Source organism: Protopterus annectens, chromosome 4.part0 (genome assembly GCF_019279795.1).
Source record: "Protopterus annectens isolate FY-2018-M chromosome 4.part0, PAN1.0, whole genome shotgun sequence".
In the NCBI taxonomy this organism is placed as follows: Eukaryota; Metazoa; Chordata; order Ceratodontiformes; family Protopteridae; genus Protopterus; species Protopterus annectens.
The window spans coordinates 462,563,907-462,588,188 of record NC_056733.1 but is presented as its reverse complement, the minus strand read 5'-3'; the positions used below and the strand labels follow the sequence as shown (position 1 = coordinate 462,588,188).

Genomic DNA, 24,282 nt, shown 5'->3' with positions numbered 1-24,282 from the left:
ATTTGCTTTCTTGTACGCAGGATATTTAAATTTGTAAATAATAAACAGGCTCAGCTCCTCAGACACTGCAAACTTTAATAGAGCAAACGAGCAAAAAAACATGTAGTAATACTATACATATGAACGCTTTCACCCACATACATAGTCAGGCATCATCAGAGTAAAAAAAAACCTTTCAACTTTGTTGCATTTAAAGCTATTAATTGCAAACACACCCCTCTAGGCAATCCGCCCCTACCAAAAAACAATTTGTAAATTAAAGTCACAGTAAAACATCACTCCTATGCTTATTGAAAAGCAGAGTTACTTATAACTAGAAAAAATATTATTCAGCTTAACAGACATTTTAAAAAATCTATATATAAACAATATATATATATATATATATATATATATATATATATATATATATAAATATATTTTTATATAAATATGTTTATATATAGATTGTTTATATATAGATTTATAGGGATGTGCATGGAAAACCCGTTTCCCTGTTGGAGACCTGAGAATGTACATGTGGTACTTCCTCATAGGTGGGTGTCCTGCTGGCTTACATCCATTGCAAAAGTGATGGATGCCCAGAGCTGCTGTCCATTTTACACCCCACTATTTGGTTGAGAAGGCTAGGGCATAAGGAGGAAAAAAAAAATGATGGCCCTGTTCCTGGACTGCCCAACCCTTGCTATCAACTAAAAGGGAGCAGATGGTTCTGTAGGGCAGCTGGGATGGAGAACTAGATAGGCAGTAGAGGAGAGGAACAAAAAATATGCACTGCTGGTTTGTTTCTGTTTATATCTTTTTATATTTAATAAAAAATGGAAATTAAAAAGGATGCCCACCAATTTCCCTTTTCTGTTATGTTGATAATGTTATTGGGTTAAGGTAAGTTGAGGAGGGCTCCTGAAAAATTTGAAAGTAGTTTGAATGTGCAGTATGGATTCTGTTGCTGTAATCTGAGTGCAGAAGTATATACTGGAATTATAGCTAAACTCACTAAACTAGGTATAAATCCCTACGTCACAAGATGGGTTGCCAACTGGCTCACTGACAGAAGCCGCATTGTAAAAGTTGCAGACTCCAAATCTGACCTCAAAGGAGTGACAAGTGGAGTACCACAGGGTTCTGTCCTGGGACCTCTCCTGTTTGGTATCTACTTCTCTGAAGTACAGGCTAACACAGAAGGCCTCTGGCTAAAGAAGTTCGCAGATGACTGCAAGCTAGGAGCCATAGTCAAGTCCCCAGATGATGTGGACATCCTACAGAATGACCTCACTGAGACAGATGCCTGGTGTCAGAGCCATGGCCTCAAGCTCAATACCAAAACATCCAGTGTCATCCCCTTTGGTAAAAACTCTGTGCCCATGAACTACCACATAGGCAGCAATCTACTTAACACCGAATGCGTGATAAGAGACCTTGGTGGACAGTAGTCTTTCCTTTGATAGTCACATCGCCATAGTAGTCAGGAAGTCCTTCTATGTGGCACACCTTATCATAAAAGGGTTCTCATCTAGGAAAAAAGAGGTCATTGTTCCCCTCTACTCGTCACTCATTAGACCCATTATAGAGTACAACGTCCCTTTTGTATTGTACCTCACAAGACATCTGCAGCAGCTGGAAAGGCCACAGAAGTACCTCACAAAGAGGATTACTGGCCTCAAACAAATGCCTGACCGCCTCAAAAAACTCCAGCTTTACTCCGTAGCATATCGCCTACTCCGAGGTGATCTCTGCCTAACATATAAAGCTATGTCAAACCCAGAGCTGTTGGACATGCTACACCTAAAGAAATCCCAATTCCTCCGAGCTGCACGCTCTAGGGACCTAAACATTGTCACCACAATAAACAGGACACACTGGAGGGATCGATTCCTGTCCCAGAGACTTCCTATACTCTGGAACAAGCTACCCATCTGTGTCAAGCCAAGTTCTTCATTAGCACTCTTCAAGATAAATCTTTGAGTGGATGGGAAATAGGAAATAACACCCTGGGGATCACTTCTGTGTCTCTGCTAGACAGTGGCACAGGAAAATAACTTTCTTGGGTGGTGTAAGCTATGGTACCTTGCTGACTAGGCTTGCGTAGGCCCTTGGGCAGATAGCCTAGTTACCTACCTATGATTTTCTTTTTTCTTTTGTGGTTTTAGAGAAAACAGTAGTGAAGATTAGAACATGATTTATTTTCATTTGCAAGTAGACTTTTTTGAGAAAAGGTGAAATGATTAACAAAAGTACTGGAAAAATGTGAAGAATATGAAAAGGGTTCTTAGTAAATGGAGTTCGTATTAGGAGACTGGAATGGGAGAGACATTTAGGAGATGATAGTCGCTGGCATGAGTCTCCGGTCACTTTTTATTTTAGTGCTTTATAACAAAGCCTTTAACATTATGGATAAATTTCAAACAAGCAAGCATCAAACCAAAGTTATAAAACTATAGATGAGTAGTTTTGATTGAGTGGCTTCTGCAGTGGCAGAAGTGTAACAGCAAAATGCATCTGCTGCCATTTTTCAGTACTTCGACTGTGATTGTGGCCATACAAATGAAGTAGTACTAGAGAGTGTATTTTCTACTTCATAGATTAAAGAAATAGTTTTAACGAGTTGTATTAGTAGTAAAGCAGATAAGAAGTTAGTATTTTATTTCAAAAAATCTTGGGATTGCCACATTAAGAATTAATTGAATGTAGAGAGTACCATGAAATCCATTTAACCGCACATTGTGTTCTTACTTTTACAGGTAGAAAAGAAGTTTACAAAAACTGTACAAGGGAAAGTCCAAAGTAGTTACCAGCGTTCACTGCAGGAAATTGAAGAATTGCTTAAAAAGAGACTAGATACTGTAAAAGTCTTGAAAATCTAGAGACTCAGCTTTGGACCTTAAGACTGCAATATTAATCAGCTGGCACTGCTCTCTGAAATACTGGCAACATTAAGCTGTCCATCCTTTATATCCAGAACTTCCTCTTAAAAGCATGAAGGACTAATCATAAAATAAGGTTTTTAGTATGAAAAAAAGAGTAAATTATTGTACATAATAGCTCGGAGGCCCATTCTTGGGTAGACCACTTGTTTGTTATATATGTTAATAGGTGTACTGCAACAAGAACACATATTCCATTTTCATTTCCAGTGAATCACAAAAGGAAAAATATATCAAAGTCCAATGTGCAATGTGGACTTCTGACTGCTTTGACCTCATGTTTATATTTTAAGGTTCTTGCCATGGACAAGCAACAATTATAGCTGCCTACGGAGAGTCCCAGAGTAAAAAAGTTGATTTTAAAGTGCATTCTTTCAGCTGTTGAAAAATGTGAAAGTAGTTTGAATGTGCAGTATGTTTGCTGTTGCTGTAATTTGAGCGCACAAGTAGCTCTGCCTTTCTTTTTTTTTTTTTTTTTTTTTTTTTTTTTTTGGTTTAAGTCGAGCACTTTTAGACTTGAACAAGTGTTATTTTTAACTGATAACCCATAACAACTAGGTAATTTTGTCAGTTCTGTTTTTTTATGAAAATTCATTCATTTTTGTTTATTATATTGCAAATTGGGCAGAAGTAATTGGTGCTTACACTGTGGTAATTATTAATTATTAAGGGGCTAAAAAGTTACATTTTAGTAACTGTACTCCTGTTTTTCAAACTGATCTTTTGGAAAGTTGACCATGCAATGTACTGAAATGTATTTAGTAGTATCATCTGCATTTTTTTCTGTCAGATGTATAAAATTATGGTAAAGGAGCAACAAAGTTAAGATGTAAGGCAGCTGAGATTTGATATTTTTGTCCCAGCTTGCTGTATGACAAAATTCAGTCTTCAAGTTCCATATAAATTTTGATCTCACCTAGCCATTTAAGAGACTGTATTTAAAATGAAAAAAGAAATGACAATCTACATGAAGCTGTCATCTGCTGTCCAGCAATTGTTAGAATGATGAGTATTTTTAAAATAAATCCCTATGTAAAATAGAATAAGCTTTTCTGTACAAAATGTATTGAGTGTTCACTCCATGTTAATAGCCTATTTATTTGCGTACTTTAGTAAGTTAAAATTCTGACAGGGTATGCTTCAGCTTTAACTGTTATGTATGGTTCTGCCATACAGTACAAGCTGTAATGAATCATAATCTCTGTGGTTATTTATTCTGTTGAGCACAATTTTACAGTTTATATTTTGAATGCAAAATTCTTTTTGCTTTTTTTTTTTTTTTTTGCTTTTTTTTTTTGCTTTTTGGTAATGATTTGTTTTCTATGATTACTGAAAAAAGTTAGTAAAAATTATGAGGTTGTGTGATAATATTGGCATTATTTAACTATGTATATTATCTGCCCATGAAATTCTTCTTACAAGATATATACCATTAAGAATGCTGCAGTTGTTTTTATATAATTCTTATTCCAAATCTCAGTAATTGATGTAGAAGTGAGTGCAACTTTTTTACAGGGAAATACCAAAATAAGGTTGAGGATGTTTGAACATTAAGCTTGTTTATTCATTTATAAGTCTTTTAAGAATTTTTTGTATTTTTTTTTTATATCCAGTCTGGAGGAGAGGCACATTATGTTTACTCAGCAGAGACCATTTTGTTCTGCCATATTAGTTCAAGCACCATGCCTTTATCCTATTTTTTAATCTATTGAAATAACGTTTCCAGTATCTTTATGGGGCTAATTATTGTATTATTTTTAAAATGCAGCTAACAGCCACTTCTTAAATAATAAATTGCTTATGAGGTATGAAGTGGATGTTGGCTGTCTTAAAAACTGCGGTGGAATGAATAAAGCTCTCAAGTAGCCTTATATTAATGCATTGGTTGTTCCTCTTTTGTTGTTGATGGTAGGATATATGCACTGATCCCTTTGTAGCTATATTGAGTTGTGACCTGAGCCAGACGTGTATTGAGTTATGACCTGAGCCAGACATCTGGCCAGTGATAGAGCTATCATATACACTTTGTCATCCTAGATCAAAAACTGTGTAGCGCCTGTCTTTTTATTTTATCTGAAGTAGTTTACTTCATTTGATCTTCAACCTGTGGGTTACGGATCTGTATCGGATCCGAGCCTTTCACTTTTACTAGCATCCGCTCCGAGCTCCAAACTCCTCCCCTTACCCATAATACACCTCCACTGCTTTCCATCCTTAGATCTCGTTTGCCGCGAATAGCTTTGCATCGTGTCTCTTGAGCTCCAATTTAGTCAGTGGGTTAAAACCTTTGTGAGTCTCTCTCTTTCTACAGTTTTTTGTTAGTGTTAGTATAGGTCCCCTTTCTCCTCCCCTCGCTTGGTGCATCAAGTTTTAGTGTGTTAGGATAGTTATAGTAGTTTGTATTGTTGTGTAGATTGTAGCTTCCCCTACCCCCCTCAGTGTCTTCTCTGTACAAGTGTGGTGAGTGTGCCAGTTTAGAAAGAAACTGCCTTTTTTTTCCCTCAAGTTCTTTCTAGTCGGGCAGTATGGCTGAAAAGCTTGTTTTCAAGTGTTGCACAGAGTGTGGCCATAAGTTATCCCCAGCAGATGGGCCACACTGTGTGTTTTGTGCTTGGGCGTTGCCCATCTAAGTGTGGACTACAGCATATGTGCGGGCTTCAGTCACCGTGCCCTTAAAGATAGGAAGGCCAAGTTGGCCCTCAAAGGCCTTCTTCCCCCTTCAGACTCAGTTTCCCTCGTCTCCGGCTTTGGTCACAGCGGCTGTTCTGGCTGCCTCTCCTTCCTCTCTTCCTCCGGCTTCTCCTCCCTCCCAGGCTGGGACTCAACCTCCTGTACCAAAGCCTGTGGTAGTGGAGCTGAAAAGAGGTAGAGAGAGTCGAAGGTGAGGAAAAGAGAGATCTCTGGACCTCGCCTCGCCTAGTAAGACGCCACAGATCTGTGAATCCCGTCAGCTTTGATCTCCGAAGTTCTCCCTGGTGCCGGAGGAGACAAACCAGCTTCTAGGGCCTTGGTGCCCCAAACTGCTAGATCAGAGTCCGTGGCCTCGTCGCCGTCCACCCAGTCCTTATCTGACATGGATCTGGATAAAATGATGAGGCAATTTATCCGTACACATCCAGATAGGGGTCTTGCCAGCCCCCATCCCTCAGGATGGGGGAGCTTGCTTCCTTTTTTCCAACCTATATCTCCTTCTCCGATCCGTCCTTCGGGTTCGGAGTATTCAGATCCTTGGTTGGCTTTGGTAAGGGGGTCGGCGCCGACGGTACCTGCTTCCATGATGCCGACAGCTGCCTGGAGCATTTCATATCTGACCAGCTCGGATCTGAGCCACTCTTGGAGCTGGAGCCTGGGAGTCAGATCTGAGAGAGTGGAACCTTTTTCTTTGGCTCCGACTTTGTCGGGCCCGGCTCAGATTCTCTCGGGCCTGGGGAGTCCAGCCTCCTTATTCGTTTCTCAGGAGGTTCGCGCTCCTTCAGCGTTCAACGTGGTAGAAAGGTTTTTCTCTCCACTGGATCGAGACCCCTGACTGCCCCTTTGGACTCCTCCCAGACCCCCTTGGCTCTGTCTACGGTCCCCATCATTTTACCAGAGGGATAGCCCATGCTGGAAGAGCCCCAGACAGTTCTCTCCGAAGAACAAGGGGCTTGAGAGCTCCTGCCAGAGAGCTCCACCGGAGAGGTACCTCACAAGCATACGTGCAAGAAGAGGCACTTGGACTCCCTCAAGTCCCTCACCGAGGACACGGACTTAGATGATGGAGAAAGGTACCCCTAGGTCACCTCCCAAGGATGTCTCCTTTGGAGACATCATGGAATTCCTGCACCAACGGAGAGGTTGGTCTGCCCCCAAACCTTCTGATGAGTCCGTGTTCCTGGAGGCTTTCGGCACAGGTCCATCTGCTTCCTGGGTGTCCCCTTCCACGGATCCTTTGGTGGATCTGGTCATCTCGTGGGCATGGAAGGAACCGGACACCATGGAACCTATCCCAAAAAGATTTGATAAGATCCTAAGCCCCCCCCCCCCATTGACAGACCAGCATGGAACATGGGCTCCCCCGTAGATGCCAAGCTGATATCAGCAGCCACTAAGAAGGAACTGGCTCAGGAGAGTTCCTCGGTCCATCCTCCTGACAGAGGAAGCAGGTTTAGGCTTCAGCTACCTTTTCGATTAGGGTGCTGAACTACTTGGCCCATGTCACCAGACTCCAACGTGACCTGGTAAAGGAGCTGGAGGAGTCTCCCCCCAAGTCCATTTCGCAGGAGGATAAGGCTTCTTTCTCTGCGAGGATGGTCACTTTAAAAGCAGTATCTAACACGTCCATGCGACTCCTTTCACATGCTACGGAAGGAGCGGCTAGGGCGCCTGGGTCCGGCGTGTCCATGAGGCGCAACACCTTGCTCAGGTCATGTCAATTTTCCAAACCCTTCAAGGTGTCCTTTACCAATGCCTCTTATGACGGCTCTACACTCTTTGGTAAGACCATCAAAGAAACATTAGTCCAGAGTGAGAAGGACGGGAAAACACTGTCTGCCGTTGGGATCCGCTTCTCTAACCCTCAAAGGTCCTTTTCCCAGAACCAGAGAGGGCAAAAGAAGATGTGGTTCCAGAAGTCACAGTATTCCTGGGATACTCAGGGCTCTTCTTCCCCCAGAGGCAGAGGGAGATAGAATGGATCTTGGCCCAGAGGCAGAGGGGGTCCAAGGAACTTTGGGTCTCGACCCGGGCAGCGACCCTGAGGGGTTGCCCGACTGCTGTCCTCTGGAGGCAGACGGGGGATGATTGTCCTTGCACGTAGCGGCATGGGAGTCCATAATAATGGACCGCTGGGTGCATCAAATCATATCCAGAGGATACTTTATCCCCTTCGTGGGTTCCCCCCAAATTTCCCAAACACCTCCCGGACGTACCACCCATGCAAAGGGAGGCAGCAGCACAGGAAATTTTCAAGCTGCTAGAAAAACGAAACATCGAAACCGTCCCCCCAAATCAGTCCGGATCGGGCTTCTACTCCAGGTTCTTTTTGGTGCCAAAGAAAACTGGGGACTTGAGGCCCATTCTGGACCTCTCTACCCTGAACCTGTCAGTTGCCAAAGAGAAGTTCCGGATGTGCTCATTATACCTCCAGGATGCTTACTATCACAGAAAAATGCACAGAAGCTCCAGGAGGTTCCTCCGCTTCCGGCTAGGCGCCAATCATTACCAATTTCGAGCCCTACCCTTTGGTCTCACCACAGCCCCCAGGGTGTTTACCAAAGTGATGGCGGTGGTAGCGGCTCACCTGAGGCTTCAGGGGATTCAGGTCTATCCGTACCTGAACGATTGGCTCCTCACTGCTCCCACCAGGTGTTTACTCTCCCAAATGAGGGATTATTTCCTGACTCTTGCCTTGTGTTTGGGTATTACAATCAATGCATCCAAATCTCTCCTAGATCCTGTACAAGTGATAGACTACATTGGGGCCAGGATAGATACTCTTCAGTGCAAAATTTTCCTGACCTCAGAGAGAGTTCAAAACCTGAGGATGCATGTTTCCCTGATCTACCACTCTCCTCTTCCAACAGCGGAGTCGGTGTTGAGGGCCTTAGGCTCGATGGCGGCAACCATAATTCTTCTCCCGTGTGCTTGATTACACATGAGAATTCTACAGTGAACTCTAGCTGTACAATGGTCCGTGTTGGAACTGCCATTGACATATCCAATTCAACTCAGTCGACCCTCATATGGTGGATGTGCTCTCCGGACATTTTGGAAGGACGACCTTTTGTTCCAGCTCCAACCCAAGCCACAGTGACCACAGATGCTTTCCAACACAGGTGGGGGGACATTGTTCGGGCAAGACAGTCCAAGGCCTGTGGTTCCCCATAGACACCAGCTTGCACATAAATGTCCTAGAGATGAGGGCGGTCCTTCTAGTGTTGCAGGCCCTTCATGCCTTTCTTCCTCTGGGGACGATTGCTGTTCAGTCAGCCAACATATCAGTGGTCTGGTATGTCAACAAACAGGGAGGGACCAGATCTTAACCCCTTTGTCGCGAGGCCATGAGAGTGTGAGAATGGGCAATCTCTACCAGTCGCATTCTCATCGCAACGCACATTCCGGGAGGGTCCATCATCCTAGTGGACAGGCTGTCGGACCATTCTGATGCCTTACGAGTGGTCTCTGAATCTGTTAGTAGTGGAAGAGATCTTCAGCGAGTGGGGTCAACCTTGCTGCGATCTCTTCGCATCTCCTTCCAACGCAAAGTACAGCAAGTTTTTTGCTCTGAACCCCCTGCTGGGGAGTCCCCCAGAGATGCTCTAGTTCATGCTTGGCCTCTTGGTCTTCTGTAAGCTTACCCTCCAGTACCTCTTGTTCCAAGGTTTCTACAGAAAGCACGTCGACTGGGGAGCAAAGTGATTTTCATTGCCCCGTTTTGGCCTCGCCAAGTATGGTTTCCCTTCCTTTGGTCTCACCTTCTGGCTCCGCCTTGGATCTTAGATCCCATTCAGGATTTAGGTTCACACCCCCTCGGGGGGTGCCTTATCCAAATCTGGACAGCCTGAAGCTCACAGCTTGGCTGCTCCAGTTCTCGTGATTGCTAGGGCACCTGGACTATCCTCCTCAGTTAGATCTGTTTTGGTGGCTGCTCATAAGTCTTCGACCAGGAAGGTTTATCACAGCAAGTGGAAACGTTTTTCCTTTTGGGCCTCTCAAAGGAGTTTAGATCCTTTCACTGCTCCTATTTCTGCCATTCTTGATTTTCTAGCTTATATTTTTCATAATGGAGCTAGTTCTTCTACTGTCAAAGTTCAGTTGGCTGCCATCTCTCATTTTCATGTGGGTGAGAATTCTGCTGCTTTAGCCTCTTCCAGACTGTGTAAAGCCTTTTATCAAAGGCATCTTTTTGTTACGTCCCCAGTCAAAGATCCTGTTCCCCCATGGGATCTTACTATGGTTCTTCAAGCTTTGGTCGCTCTGCCTTTTGAGCCTGCCGCAACTGCAGATCTGAAATTTTTATCTTGGAAAACAGCTTTCCTGGTGGCTATTACCTCTGCAAAACGGGTTTCAGAATTACAGGCCTTGTCCATCAAAATTCCTTACATGACTTTTCACAAAGATAGGGTTTCCTTTCGAACCAGTCCATCCTTTCTTCCTAAGGTGGCATCACCAGTCAATATCAATCAGACCATCAGTTTGCCTGTGTTGTTTCCTAATTTTACTAACAAGATGAAATATAAACTCCACATGTTGGATGTTCATAGACAGTTACAATTCTATTTACACAGGACAAAAAATTTCCGTAAATCTGATCAATTGTTCGTATCCTTCTATAAACCCTTTTTGGGTCACTATAGCTAGATGGATTTCTTCATGCATCCTGCAGGTCTTTAAGGACAGAGGTTCGTCTCCTCCAGGTCAAGTGAAAGCTCATTCCACTAGGTTCATGGCTACGTCTGCGGCCTTTTGGTCTAGAGTGTCTTTGGATGATATTTGTTCTGCAGCTACTTGGTTCGCATCTCATCCATTTATTTCTCACTACAAATTGGATTTGACTTCTATATGGAGAGCATTCTTTGGTTCTGTGGTGCTCTGGAATATCCTTCCATGAGGGCCTCCCAGGAGTTTAATAGCTGGGGACTCTGTCCCACAGGTTTAAGATCAAATGAAGTAAACTACTTCAAATAAAGAAGTTATGTACTCACCATAACTTTCCAGCTGAGTAGTTGTACTTCATTTGTCTTCAACTCTCTCTTCCTCCTCCCCCTGGACCTTGGCATCTGCTCAGCCTACGGGCTGCAGTATAGGTCACAAGTAAAGTTTTCAGGTTGGGTTATCAGTATGAGGTTCAGCAAACTTGATCTGAGGATGGAAGGCAGTGGAGGTGTATTATGAGTAAGGTGAGGAGTTTGGAGCTGATGGTAGTAAAAGTTGCCGACTCTGATCCGATACGGATCCATAACCCACAGGTTGAAGACAAGTTAAGTACAACTACTCAGATGGAACGTTATGGTGAGTACAAATACATTCTTCATGCATGCATATCGGTATGCAGCCGTACTATGTATGACTGCTGCCCTTTATGTGACATAAGATGTTTAGTTGAAGAGGTTGAAGCAACACACCAGGCAGAATCGATTGACAGTAGTCTCTGAAAACTTTTACCAGTTGTAAAAATTCTTGAAGACTAACATGCAGGATACACATTTTGATCTTTTGGTTTAAAATGTGCAGCTTGTTTATAAGCATCATGTTTTTCTACTTTTGTCTCATGATGCCTATCATGGGCCCACATAGTGTTTGCCACTTAGCATTTTATTTTTATAATGAGGTGTAATATGAATGCTTTACTACTACTGCTACATGTATAGTTGGCTATTTATACTCGATCCTCCTGATTTTAATAATTTCAGTAAGTAGACCCTTGACTTGGCAGAGAACTGAGTTTACTGAAAGATACCCCTAGACGTTTGCCAATGTATAAGAGCAGGCCTATGGACACTTTTATATATCTATTTTTATATATTTATATGTCTATCTATACGTATGTGTGTGTATACATATATATCTATTTTGAAAACATTGATGTCTATATAACCAAACGATTTTCATTGTGTTTCACTGATGTCCATCGTGCATACAGCTGCAGTCATAACAGATTGGTTATCCTGTCGTCAGGCGGGTCCTCGGTCGGCCGAATTCCAAAGTCTAGGTCCGGCGTCGGTTGTCGTCGCTTCCTCCCTGACGTCAGTGTGGCAGGGGTATAAAAGAGGCAGCGGACGCCATTTTCTTCAGTCTTTCTTGCCGCGCGGTGCCCGAAGCAGAAGCAGTTCGCAAGTTCCAGTCGGCCAGCTCGTGAGATTTACGAAAGTATTTCAGCCAAAGTCTTCTTGAAAGCTAAGTACCCCGTTGGGGAAACTTTTCTTGCCTCAGACTGATGTCAGACAAAGTTAATAATTGCATTTCATGTGGGAAGCAAATACCGCATAAGGATTTCCACTCTTACTGTGTACCTTGCTTAGGCCCAGACCACGACGTCTCCGCCTGCCGTTTCTGTGCTAGATTAATCAAACGCACTATTAAGCGTCGGGCAGAATTCGCCCTTCACTTTTTTGGCAAAAAATTTAATTACATTATGTCGTCTGATACTCCGACACCAGTTTTGAGCAAAAAACGCAAAGATAAGGACCAGCATACGGGGTCCGCACCACCTACTGATACCACGCTAAGGCCGACTACTGGTTCTCCGGTACTCAGCGAGGCGCCTACGCAGCCCCCGAGTACCGATGACAATGCATTACCGGTGTCTTCAGTACCTGAGGTTGCAGGCTTCTCGGCCCCCATTCCTACTACAGATACCGACGCCACTCCTGGCGGGGAAACTCAGAATTTAGACAGGCTTGCCATTTCTCAAGGGGTCTTCAGGCCTTCCTCCTTCTCTATTAAAGCCTTCACTAAATCTTAAACAGCCATGAAAACCAAAAAACAGGTTCCTCAGACACCCTCTCAAGGCACCATGCCTAAAAAACAGATGCTTAAAATGGCTGAGGATTTGATTACTCTTATCAGGGTTCTCAACCCCTCTGACAAAAGGCCCAGATTAGAGGAAGACTACCCTTCCTCAAATCAAGCTTCTATTACCTCAGAACTATCTGAGGACCAGGATTGTGCCTATTCTCCATTCGAAGACTCTGATGCAGAGGAGTCTATTCCCTCGGTTCCCCCCCCCCCCCGAGGACTTCTCTTTTGGGGAAACCCTGCATACATTGAGGGAACACTTTCACTGGGAAGGCCAAGATTACTCAGATTCCAAGAAAAGGCTCAGGGAATTTCTTCTGCTCCCCCAGCATAGGCCTCTGGCTATCCCTCCTATTTTAGATATATTGGATGATGTGTACACAGAAGCCAGCCTTAATCCTGATTCTTTGCCTCCAGCTCCTGTTTAACCAGACAGGTATTACCGGGTTCCTGATTCTCACCAGTTCCTATATAAAAGCCATACTGCTGACCCAGAAACTATTTCACAGGGTCCCAAGAGAATTAAGGCCTCTACTGCTAAAAACCCATTACCTTCAGAGAGATTCCAGATCTTTAGAAAGGTGGGGGAAAAAGGTGTACACCTCGGCCACTTTAACCATGAGGGCATTAAACTGTCAGTTCCACATGTTAAAGTATCAGCAGTTTTTGATATCTCAGCTGAAAAGCAAAATGACACAACCAGAACAACCAGATTTAAGAGTTGCAGGATTTGTTGCATGGTGCAGGGCAAGTAGGTAAACATACCTTGCAGTGTGGTTTTGATGCTTTAGAGGCCTCATGTAGAGCTGATGTTACGGGGTCTGTTATACGTAGGCATGCTTGGCTCAAAGAGCAAACCTTACCAGATCATGTCCAAGCTAAATTATTAGATGCACCTCTTCAAAAAGATGTATTGTTTGGTGTTAAAGCAGAGAAGGTGCTAAAGAAAATGGAGGAAAAAGCAAAATCAATTAAAACAGTGAAAGATTTCCTGCAGGTGCAACCTCCACGTTTCAGCAGAAACTGGCCTTCAAAAAATTGGTCCTTTCCAGCCACGGACAAGACCTCGGAGGGGCAGATACAGGCGTCCAAGGGGGTAGAGGGCAACCTCAAGGATCTTTCAGAGCCAGACAGTGGCAAGCACCAACCCCAAGAGGTGGAGAAGATAGATCACAGTCTTTTAGAAAACAGACACAATGACTTCCCCCTACACCTGCCAAGCAAAGCTTTAATGGCAGCACCTTTGGGCGGAAAACTGACATTCTTCTCAAAAAATTGGCATATTGTTACAAAAGACAAATGGATTCTGGACATTATAGACAGAGGCTACAGGTTCCACTTTCACACCCTTCCAAAAATGAGAGGCATGCCAAACTTGCCACAAAATCAAAGGGCAGAGGCACAAAAACAAATTTCAGCTCTCATGGACATGAAAGCAATTCAAGAGGTACCTGCAGAAGAACAAGGTCAAGGGTTTTATTCCAGACTATTCCTGGTACCAAGGAAAGACAAAGATTGGAGACCTATCTTAGACCTATCCATCCTAAACACATATCTACAGGTGCCAAAATTCAAGATGCTCACATTACAGCAGCTTCTTCCCATGCTGGGCAAGGAGTCTTGGCTGGTAACATTGGACCTCAAGGAGGCATACCTGCATGTCCCTATCAGACAAGATTGCAGAAGATACCTCAGATTTCTTGCAGGTTTAACCCATTACCAATTCTCTGCATTGCCCTTTGGCTTATCTACTGCGCCCAGAGTGTTTATGAAATGCCTGGCATCAGTAATCGCCTTCTGCAGACTACAAGGGATACAAATCTACCCATATCTGGACGACTGCCTGATCCAAGTGGACAGCAAGGACATACTACTGCAGCACCTGGCGTTTGTAATAAAACTGTTGAACTTCCTGGGATAGACAGTCAACAAAAAGAAATCAAAACTAATACCCTCGCAATAAATAATTTTCCTGGGTGCCAACTTGGATACAACCACCCAGATGGCCTACCTCACGCCAGACAAGCAAGGGCAACTGTCTCAATACTTCAGAAAAATGGCAGCTTACACCAGGCTAACTGCAAGGAAAGTCCTGCAGGCTCTGGGATTCACGGCATCTTGCATCCTACTTATCCCATGTACAAAGCTGCATACGAGGAAACTTCAATGGTACCTAAAAAACTTATGGTCTCAACACAGCCACAGCTTGGAAGCAATTATACCACTCATTCCATGCCTTCAAAAAGAATTTATGTGGTGGGCTCAAGCTTGCCAAAGAAACACAGGTCTTCCTTTCTGTGTACCTCAAGCAACTCAAATCATCACAACAGATGCCTCAGACTACGCCTGGGGAGCACACATGACAGATCAGTGCATTCAGGGAAAATGGGCACGAAAAGAGAAGCTCCTTCACATCAACCAAAAGGAAATGCTAGCCATGCAAAAGGCTATTATGACCTTCAAAGACCTACTGCATCCAGGCCAGCTATTGATAAGGACAGACAACACCACAGTGATGTGGTACATAAACAAACGGGGGAACTCATTCATACCCCCCTGTGCAGGCAAGCCATGACCCTATGGAACACAGCACTGGAATTGAAAATTCAACTACAGGCACAATTCCTGTCAGGGAAGGAAAACACACTGGCAGACAACCTAAGCAGAAATATGACAGATCCACACGAATGGAATTTGCATCCTCAAATTTTCACAAAGATAACTCAGGCATGGGGACAGCCAGACATAGATCTCTTTGCTACCCACAGAAATTGCCAGTTGAAAACATTTTGTTCAAGGAGCTATCATCCACAGGCCTGTAAAGTGGACGCACTTTCCTTCAATTGGGCAACATTGACAGTCTGTGCCTTCCCGCCTCTTCCTCAGCTGCCCAAAGTTCTATTAAAAGCCAGAGCAGAGAGGCCGAAAATGATTCTCATTGCTCCAGACTGGCCAAGGCAACACTGGTATCAGCTCCTGAAGAGCCTGACACATTCCCCACCATGGATCCTACCTCTAGTCCCTCTTCTGTTGTCCCAGCACAACTACAAAACTCTTCACAGCCATCTCAAAACTCTAAATCTAGCTGCATGGAGAATTCCTTGATTTCCCAACAGTTTCTCCTCTCCAAGAAGGTGCAGGATGTCATCTTGGAGGCCAGAAGGCCTTCTACTAGAAAGGCCTACTCCGCCAAATGGAAAACATTTTGTGCCTGGAATCAAAAGAAGGGACAGAATCCTTGGGTAATAAATATACCTCAAATTTTACAGTACCTAGCTGAGATGTTAAACAATGGACTTTCCTTCTCCATCAAGATCCACGCTTCAGCCATTTCTGCACAATACAACACAGATCCTCCTTTATTCTCTCATCCTCTCTTAAGGCAGTTCCTCAGAGGGGCAAAGAATATAAAACCCCCAAGGAAACTACCAGTCCCTGCTTGGGACCTCAACTTTGTATTGGAAAAGCTGACCCTTCCTCCCTTCGAGCCAGCTTCTTCATCAGAGTTACAGTACTTGTCATGGAAAACAGCCTTTCTTCTGGCTATCACCTCAGCTCACAGGGTTTCGGAGCTACAGGCCCTCATGGCTGTGCAACCATTCATCATTTTCCATCAGGACAGAGCTTCCTTCCGAACCAACCCTACCTTTATGCCAAAGGTAGTATCCAGTGTAGCTTTGAATCAGACTATCCACTTACCTATCTTTTATCCTAATCCACAAAACAAAGGGAAAAGACTACTACATTCCTTGGACATTCACAGACAACTTCGTTATTATTTGAACAGGACAAAGCCATTCAGGAAATCTGAGCAACTCTTTGTGTCCTATGCTGCAGGTGCTCAAGGAAAGGCTATTTCCAAACGGACAATTTCAAAATGGATAGCCCACTGCATACACTTTTGTTACTCATTTCATGGAAAAACTGTGCCTGCATGCATCAGATCCCACTCCACCAGAGCCACAGCTACCTCTGCAGCCTTCCTCAGGGGGGTCCCTACCAAGGATATTTTGGAAGCAGCCACCTGGAGTTCAGTGCACACTTTCTCCAAGCACTATCACCTCCCACTATACTCTAAATCTAGAGCAGGCTTTGCCACAGCAGTCCTGCAGGACATCCTAGCCCCTCCTAGTTCCACTTAGTGCCTACCACCCTTACTTAGCTTTGGGATTCTACCCATCTGTTATGACTGCAGCTGTATGCACGATGAACATAGTACGGTTTTGTACCTACCATAAATGTAGATGTTCGAGTGCTCATACAGCTGCAGTCCAGGTTTCCCCTCCCTCCAACCCCTCTTAGGACAGGCCTTATGACAAAGCCTTTTCATATAACCTGTTGGGGTACTCTTTTATGGTGTATTTGCTTGCAACTATTGTTTTTGATTTATCAACATTGCATTTTTGCATAACATTATATTTGCCTTCCTTCTGGGGGCACCTGACATCTGGGGCAAGAAAAACTGAAGAAAATGGCGTCACCTGCCTCTTTTATACCCCTGCCACACTGACGTCAGGGAGGAAGCGACGACAACCGACGCCGGACCTAGACTTTGGAATTCGGCCGACCGAGGACCCGCCTGGCGGCAGGATAACCCATCTATTATGACTGCAGCTGTATGAGCACTCGAACAGCTACATTTATGGTAGGTACAAAACTGTACTTTGCAGTCATTACACTTGTGTTATCCTGCTGGCAGGCTACCCGCAGGTGGCCCGAGTTCCAAAGTCTTGGTCCGGCGACGGTTGATGTTGCCTCTTCCCTGACTTCAGTGTGCCAGGGGTATAAAAGATGCAACCAACGCCATTTTCTCCAGTCTTTCTTGCCGCGCGGTGCCCGTAGCAAAAGCAGTTCACAAGTGCTGGTCGGCCGACTCCTGAAATTTTCAAAATAGAGTTTTAGAACCGAAGTCTTCAATAAAGCTAAGTACCCCGTTGAGGTAACTTTTTTCTTGCTCCAGACTGATGTCAGTAAAAGTTAACAATTGTATTTCTTGTGGGAAGCAAATACCTCATAAGGATTTTCACTATTACTGTATTCCTTGCTTAGGCCCTGACCATGACGTTACTAGTTGTCGGTTTTTTGCTAGATTCAGCTAACGCACTATTAAACGTCGGTTTGATTTTGCCTTGCATTACTTTGGCCAAAGGTTTAACTATATAATGCCGTCGGAACAACCGACGACCGGAATTCATAGAAAACCGACGACAAAGCCTCTTCTAGGCCAGTCGCCGGTTCTCAGTGAGGCTCTTTCGAAGCCCCTGACACCCGCTACCTCAGAGCCACAGGCCGTATCCGACTCCCACATGGAGACAATTAGGTCTCTGGATACTCAAGTTATTGGGCCTACGGAAACTATTCCCTCAGATGGGTCCGGAGCCGCTGAGCAGGCATCAGCTTCTGAGGGTGTTTTCAGACTTTCACAGCTTACTATTAAGTCCTCTGCAGCAGCCAAGGTACAGTCAGACACACCAGTAAAGACAAGAAAATAAGTACAGCATTCTCCTAGACAGTCATCTATGCCAAAGAAACAGATGCTTAAAATGGCCGAAGACTTAATTACTTTGATCAGGGGATCCCACCCAAACTCCTGAAAAAAGGCCTAGGCAAGACACTGATTATGTTTCCTTTGACCAGGTTTCTATTTCCTCTGATTCCTCTTCAGATCAGGGTTATTCTCTCCCTCCCTATGAGGACTCTGATGCTGAAGAATATATACCTTCAGCCTCTCCACCTGAGGATTATCCTTTTGGGGAAACTGCACACCATGAGGGAACATTTCCACTGGGAGAGCCAGGATTATTCAGAATCCAAGAAAAAAAGGCTCAGAGATTTTCTTTTACTGCCTCAGAACAGGCCCCTAGCTATCCCCCCTGTGCTTGATATTGTTGATGATGGTTTCTCTGAATCCAGTCTGTCTCCTGATTCTTTACCCCCTGCACCAGTCAAGTCAGACAGGTATTACAGGGTCCCTGACTCTCATAAATTTCTTTATAAAAAACCCTGCTGCTGACCCAGAAACAATTTCTCAGGGTCTCAAAGGGGTTAAGGCTTCCACTGCAAAAAAAACCCTGTCCCCTCTGATAGGGATTCTAGAGCACTGGATAGATGGGGGAAAATGTTTACACTTCTGCTACTTTAGCTGTAAGGGCTTTAAACTGCCAGTTTCACATGCTTAAATACCAATAGTACCTTATGTCTTTGTTAAAACAGAAAAAGCTTACAAACACAGAAAATCCTGACAATAAGGAAATGCAGGAATTATTGCATGTAGCTGAACAAGTAGGAAAGCATACTTTGCAATCTGGTTTTGATTCATTAGAGGCTTGTTGCAGAGCCGCAGTTACAGGCTCTGTCATTCGAAGGCATGCTTGGTTGAAAGAACAATGTTTACCTGAACATGTTAAAGTAAAATTATTGGATGCTCCACTACAGCATGATACTTTGTTTGGTGTTAAGGCAAAAGAGGTGTTAAAGAAAATGGAGGATAAAGCAAAATCTATGCAGACAGTAAAGGATTTCTTACAGGTTCAACCACCTAGGTTTATTAGAAACTGGCCTTCAAAAAATTGGTCCTTTCAGGTCTCATACAGGCCAGAAAGAGGCAGATACAGACCCCCCAAGAGGCAGATCTCAGCCCCAAGGATCCTACAGACCTAAACAATGGGGTGCTTCTACCCCCAAAGGAGGAAAAGACAAATCACAACCTTAAAGGAAACAGTCCCAGTGACTTCCCTCTACAAAGGCCAAGCACTTACCTTTTGGCAGGACCCCTAGGGGGAAAGCTAGCACTTTTCGCACAAAATTGGCACATAATTACCCAGGGCAAATGGGTACGGAATAAAATTACTCAATGTTACAGGTTTCACTTTCACACCCTTCCAAGGTCAAAAGGTATGCCGAACCTGCCACAAAACCAATGGGCAGAGGCACAAAATGAAATTGCTGCTCTCATGGATATGGGAGCTATTCAAATAGTACCACAGCAAGAACAGGGACAAGGATTTTACTCAAGACTTTTCCTGGTACCAAGAAAGGACAAAGCCTGGAGACCAATACTGGACTTGTCAATCCTAAATACTTTCCTGGATGTTCCAAAATTCAAAATGTTAACACTAAAGCAACTTCTACCCATGCTGGGCAAGAAGGCTTGGCTAGTTACTTTGGACCTCAAGGAGGCATTCCTGCATGTCCAAATCAGACAATCTTGCAGAAGATACCTCAGATTCATAGTTGGCTCAATGCATTTACCAATTCTCTGCACTGCCCTTTGGCTTGTCTACTGCGCCCAGGGTCTTCACAAAATGCCTGGCACCAGTAATTGCATTTTGCAGACAGAGGAATTCAAATATATCCCTACTTGGACGACTGCCTTATTCAAGCAGAGAGCAAGGACATTCTACTAAGACATCTGGCGTTTGTAAAAACATTACTAATTTGCCTAGGGTACACTGTAAATGAAAAGAAATCAAAACTAGTGCCCTCTCAAGAGATAATATTCCTGGGTGCAAGCTTAAATACAACTGCCCAGATGCCTTATTTTCCCGCCAGACAAAGGCAACTGACTCATTACTTTCAAATGATGGCAACAAAGACCCAGCTCCCTGCAAGAAAAATTCTGCAGGCCCTGGGTTTCATGGCATTCTGCATTCTACTAATTCCGTATGCAAGACTGCATATGAGGAAACTACAGTGGTATCTAAAAAGTGTTTGGACTCAACATTGCCACAGCCTGGAAACAGTAATAACTATAATTCCCTGTCTACAACAGGGGTTTCTATGGTGGTTCCGGGCCTGTCACCTCAACAAGGGACAGCCCTTCACCTTGCCCACAGCCAGGCAGACAATAACGGATGCATCGGATTATGCCTGGGGGGGCGCACATGGAAGGCAAATGTATTCAGGGCACGTGGCCTAAGGAACAAATGCATCTGCACATCAATCAAAAAGAGATACTAGCTGTACAGAATGCCCTGACAGCCTTCAAGGATCTACTACATCCAGGACAACTATTACTAAAGACGGACAACACCACAGTTATGTGGTACATAAACAAGGGGGCACACATTCCTACCCCCTCTGCAGGCAAGCCATAACTTTGTGGAACACGGCACTGACCTATCAAGTACATCTGCAGGCACAATTCCTGCCAAGAAAGAAAAATACACTGGCAGACGAACTAAGCAGAAATATGGATCCACACGAATGAAAACTAAATCCACAGGTCTTCAGCATAACAAGGAAATGGGGGACGTCCAGACATAGATCCTTTTGCCTCCCCTCACAGCTGCCAACTACAGAAATTCTGCACAAGGACCTATCACTCACAATCATGGAAAGTGGATGCTCTTTCCTTCAGCTGGGAAAACCCTGTCAGTCTATGCCTTCCCTCCACTGCCTCTTCTTCCCAAGATACTCCTAAAAGTCAGACAAGAGAAGCCAAAAATGATCCTGATTGCCCCAGACTGGCCACACCAGCACTGGTACCCAATCCTAAAGAGCTTATCTCAAGGCCCAGCCTGGCCTTTACCTCAGATTCCTCATCTACTGACTCAACAGAACAACCAGATTCTGCACAGTCAACTAAGAACCTTAAATCTAGCTGCATGGCAGATAATATAGTCACTCAAACCACACCTCTCTCTAAAGCCGTTATGGATGTCATTTTAGAAGCCAGGAGGCCCAGCACTAGGAAATCCCATGCAGAAAAATGGAAGAGATTCTGTGCTTGGAACCAGGCCCAAGGACTCGAACCACTTGTTCCAAATATACCTCAGATTTTACAATACCTAACTGAGATGCTGGACAAAGGCCTATCCTTTTCATCTATTAAGATCCATGCCTCTGCCATTTCAGCTCATTACAATACGGAACCTCCTATTTTTTCGCATCCACTACTAAGGCAGTACCTCAGAGGGGCAAGAAACATAAGACCCCCAAGCAGAGCACCAGTACCTGCTTGGGACCTCAATTTAGTTTTAGAAAAACTCACACTGCCTCCTTTTGAGCCAGTCAACATAGCTGATATAAAATTCTTATCATGGAAAACTGCTCTGCTCCTAGCAATAACTTCAGCAAGAAAATTCTCAGAGTTACAGGTACTAATGGCAGTGCAACCTTTCATCATTTTTCATCAGGGCAGGGTCTTTCCAAGGACAAACCCAAGGTTTATGCAAAAAGGTGGTTTCCAGTGTGGCTCTTAACCAAACTATTCATTTGCCAACTTTCTATCCATATCCCCAGAGTAAAGGGGAGAGACTTCTGCACACTTTGGACATACACAGGCAGCTACGATTCTACTTGGACAAAACAAAAGCTTTCAGAAAAACTGAGCAGCTGTTTGTAGCTTATGCTGCAGGATCACAAGGAAAGCCTTTCTCAAATCAGACAATTTCAAAATGGATAGGACACTGCATTCATTTCTGCTATGCACAACATAGCAAGTCAGTGCCTAAGGCATTAGGCCACATTCTACAAGAGCAGCAGCCACTTCAGCAGCTTTTCTGAGAGGAGTACCAACCAAAGACAGTTTAGAAACTGCAACCTGGAGTTCAGTGCACACCTTCACAAAGCACTACCACTTACCTCTCTACTCTAAATCCAGAGTAGGCTTTGCCACTGCAGTCCTGCAGGGCCTGGTAGCCTCTCCTAATCCTATTTAGGCCCAGCCACCCAACCTCCGCTTTGGGATTCAACCCAAGTGTAATGACTGCAACAGTGAAACACAATGAACATAGTACAGTTGTGTACCTACCATAAATGTAGATGTTCGAGTGTATTCACTGTTGCATCCAGGTTACCCTCCCACCATCCCCCTTTTCATTGCTGGGACTTTTCTGTACTTCTCATCTTTATACAACCTATGTGGTGTATTTGCTTGTTGATGAAGGAATTGTTTATTTTAGTACATGCATGCTTTTTGGCATACTGTTTTACAGCCTTCCTATTTGGGGGCACCTGACATCTGGGGCAAGAAAAACTGAAGAAAATGGCGTCAGTTGCATCTTTTATACCCCTGGTGCACTGACGTCAGGGAAGAGGCGACATCAACCGACGCCAGACCAAGACTTTGGAACTCGGGCTGACTGCAGGTAGCCTGCCAGCAGGATAACCCAAGTGTAATGACTGCTACAGTGAATACACTCAACATCTACCTTTATTGTAGGTACACTACTGTACTTAATTTTCTTGAGACAAAACCTGCGAAAACCAAACTACCCAAACGGCAAAGTTTTCCCAGACTAAGCAAGCACTTACCCAACATGCTCTTTTCTCCACTGTAGTACAATCCTGGAGTTGGTATATATAGTTAGAGAAGGTGTAGGAGGAGCAGCCCCTCCAGCTAGGTGGGTTTTACTTATTTGTGTTTCTTGTAAGTTTGGGCAAGTGTTTACATAACCTGGGAAAACTTTGCTTGGGTATTCAATTTTCCCCTTTTTCTTTTCAGAAAACTGACATTTGGTTTTGTGGGTGTCGATGTTTCAAAGTATATATATCTCCATTTACCCTGCCCTGTGGCACATGGTTTACTAGTTGGTTGGTGACACAAGTAGATATCCTTCAGTTAGACTAGCAAAAATAAAGGATAAGATGTTCTTCATTCCACATTGCTGCAGTCCTAACTACAGGGTAGTCCGCTGTCCAGTCGGCCCGAATACCAAAGTATATGGCTGACGTCGGTCACGGCGCATTAGACTGACGTCAGTACGTCAGGGTACTAATGCGCATGACCGACGTCATATCCTCAGTCTTTTTTGCCGCATGGTCCGATGCAGAAGCAATTTTGCGAGTGCAGGTTGGCGTTCTGAAAGTTTCTGAAGTCAGAGTTTCAGACCGAATCAAAGTTGGCTAAGTACCCGTTAGAATATTTTGTTTTTTCTTGCCTCAGTATTTAACCGGATGTCAGAAAAAGTGAATAACTGTATTTCTTGTGGGAAACAGATACCTCATAGGGATTACCATACTTTGTGTATACCTTGTTTAGGGCCTGAGCACGACGTTGGATGCCGCTCTTGTGCTAGATTTAACAAACGCACTATTAAGAGAAGGTTAGACTGTGCCAGGTTAGTGTTTGGGAAGCGTTGTAATTATAAAATGCCGTCGGATGCTCCGACGCCCGCTTCAGCCAAAAAACGCAAGGACAAAGCAGCGAAGCCTAGAGTGGAAGAACCGACAGTCCCGGACGTCGGTTCTTTAGAGGGCTCAGTGGAGCCGGAGGTTCTGCCAGGAGTTTCTTTGGAGTCTCAGGGAGAAACTTTACTGTTACAGGATGTCTCCTCTCAGGAAGTAGGCCAGGCTGAAGGGGCTTCTCAGGTGGCTGTTCTTCCCTCTCTTCCTAAGGTGGTTAGGGCCTCGCCTTCTGTTGCCAAGGCTTCTTTAAGAGGCAGGCCTACTTTAGCTTCAGTGGGGGTTTCTCCGAGTGTTTCAGGGTCTTTGCCTAAGAAGCATATGCTGAAAATGGCAGAGGATTTGATTACTATGATTAGAGGTTCTATGCCCCCTCCTGATAAGAGGCCTTGGGTGGAACCTGAGTTTGAGAGTTTTGAGCAATGTTCGGAGGCTTCTGAGTCTTCGGCTGAAGACTTGCTGGAGTATCCTCCTTATTCTGATTCTGATGTGGATGATTCTACTCCTTCAGCTTCGCCTCCTGAGGATTTTTCTTTTTCAGAGACTCTGCATTCCATGAGGGAGCATTTTAAATGGGAAGGTCAAGATTTCTCTGATTCCAGGAAGAGACTTAGAGAGTTCTTGTTTTTACCCCAGCATAGGCCTTTAGCTATACCTCCTGTTCTGAATGTGGTAGAAGATGTTTTTGCAGAGGCTTCACTAAATCCTGATTCTTTGCCTCCTGCCCCAGTTAAAC

At 44.2% G+C, this 24,282-nt stretch overlaps 1 protein-coding gene across 1 annotated transcript in view; it reads left to right on the top strand.

The window, feature by feature from the left end:
- The window catches only part of NAA25 (N-alpha-acetyltransferase 25, NatB auxiliary subunit), a 3,186,723-nt gene extending 3,181,922 nt beyond the window's left edge, over positions 1–4,801 (top strand). Inside the window, exon 24 of the mRNA XM_044069750.1 lies at positions 2,742–4,801. Within this exon, the coding sequence (XP_043925685.1) occupies positions 2,742–2,864 (123 nt within the window). The 3' untranslated portion in view covers positions 2,865–4,801. The remainder of the gene's footprint in view (positions 1–2,741) is intronic.
- Positions 4,802–24,282: the final 19,481 nt, after the last annotated feature.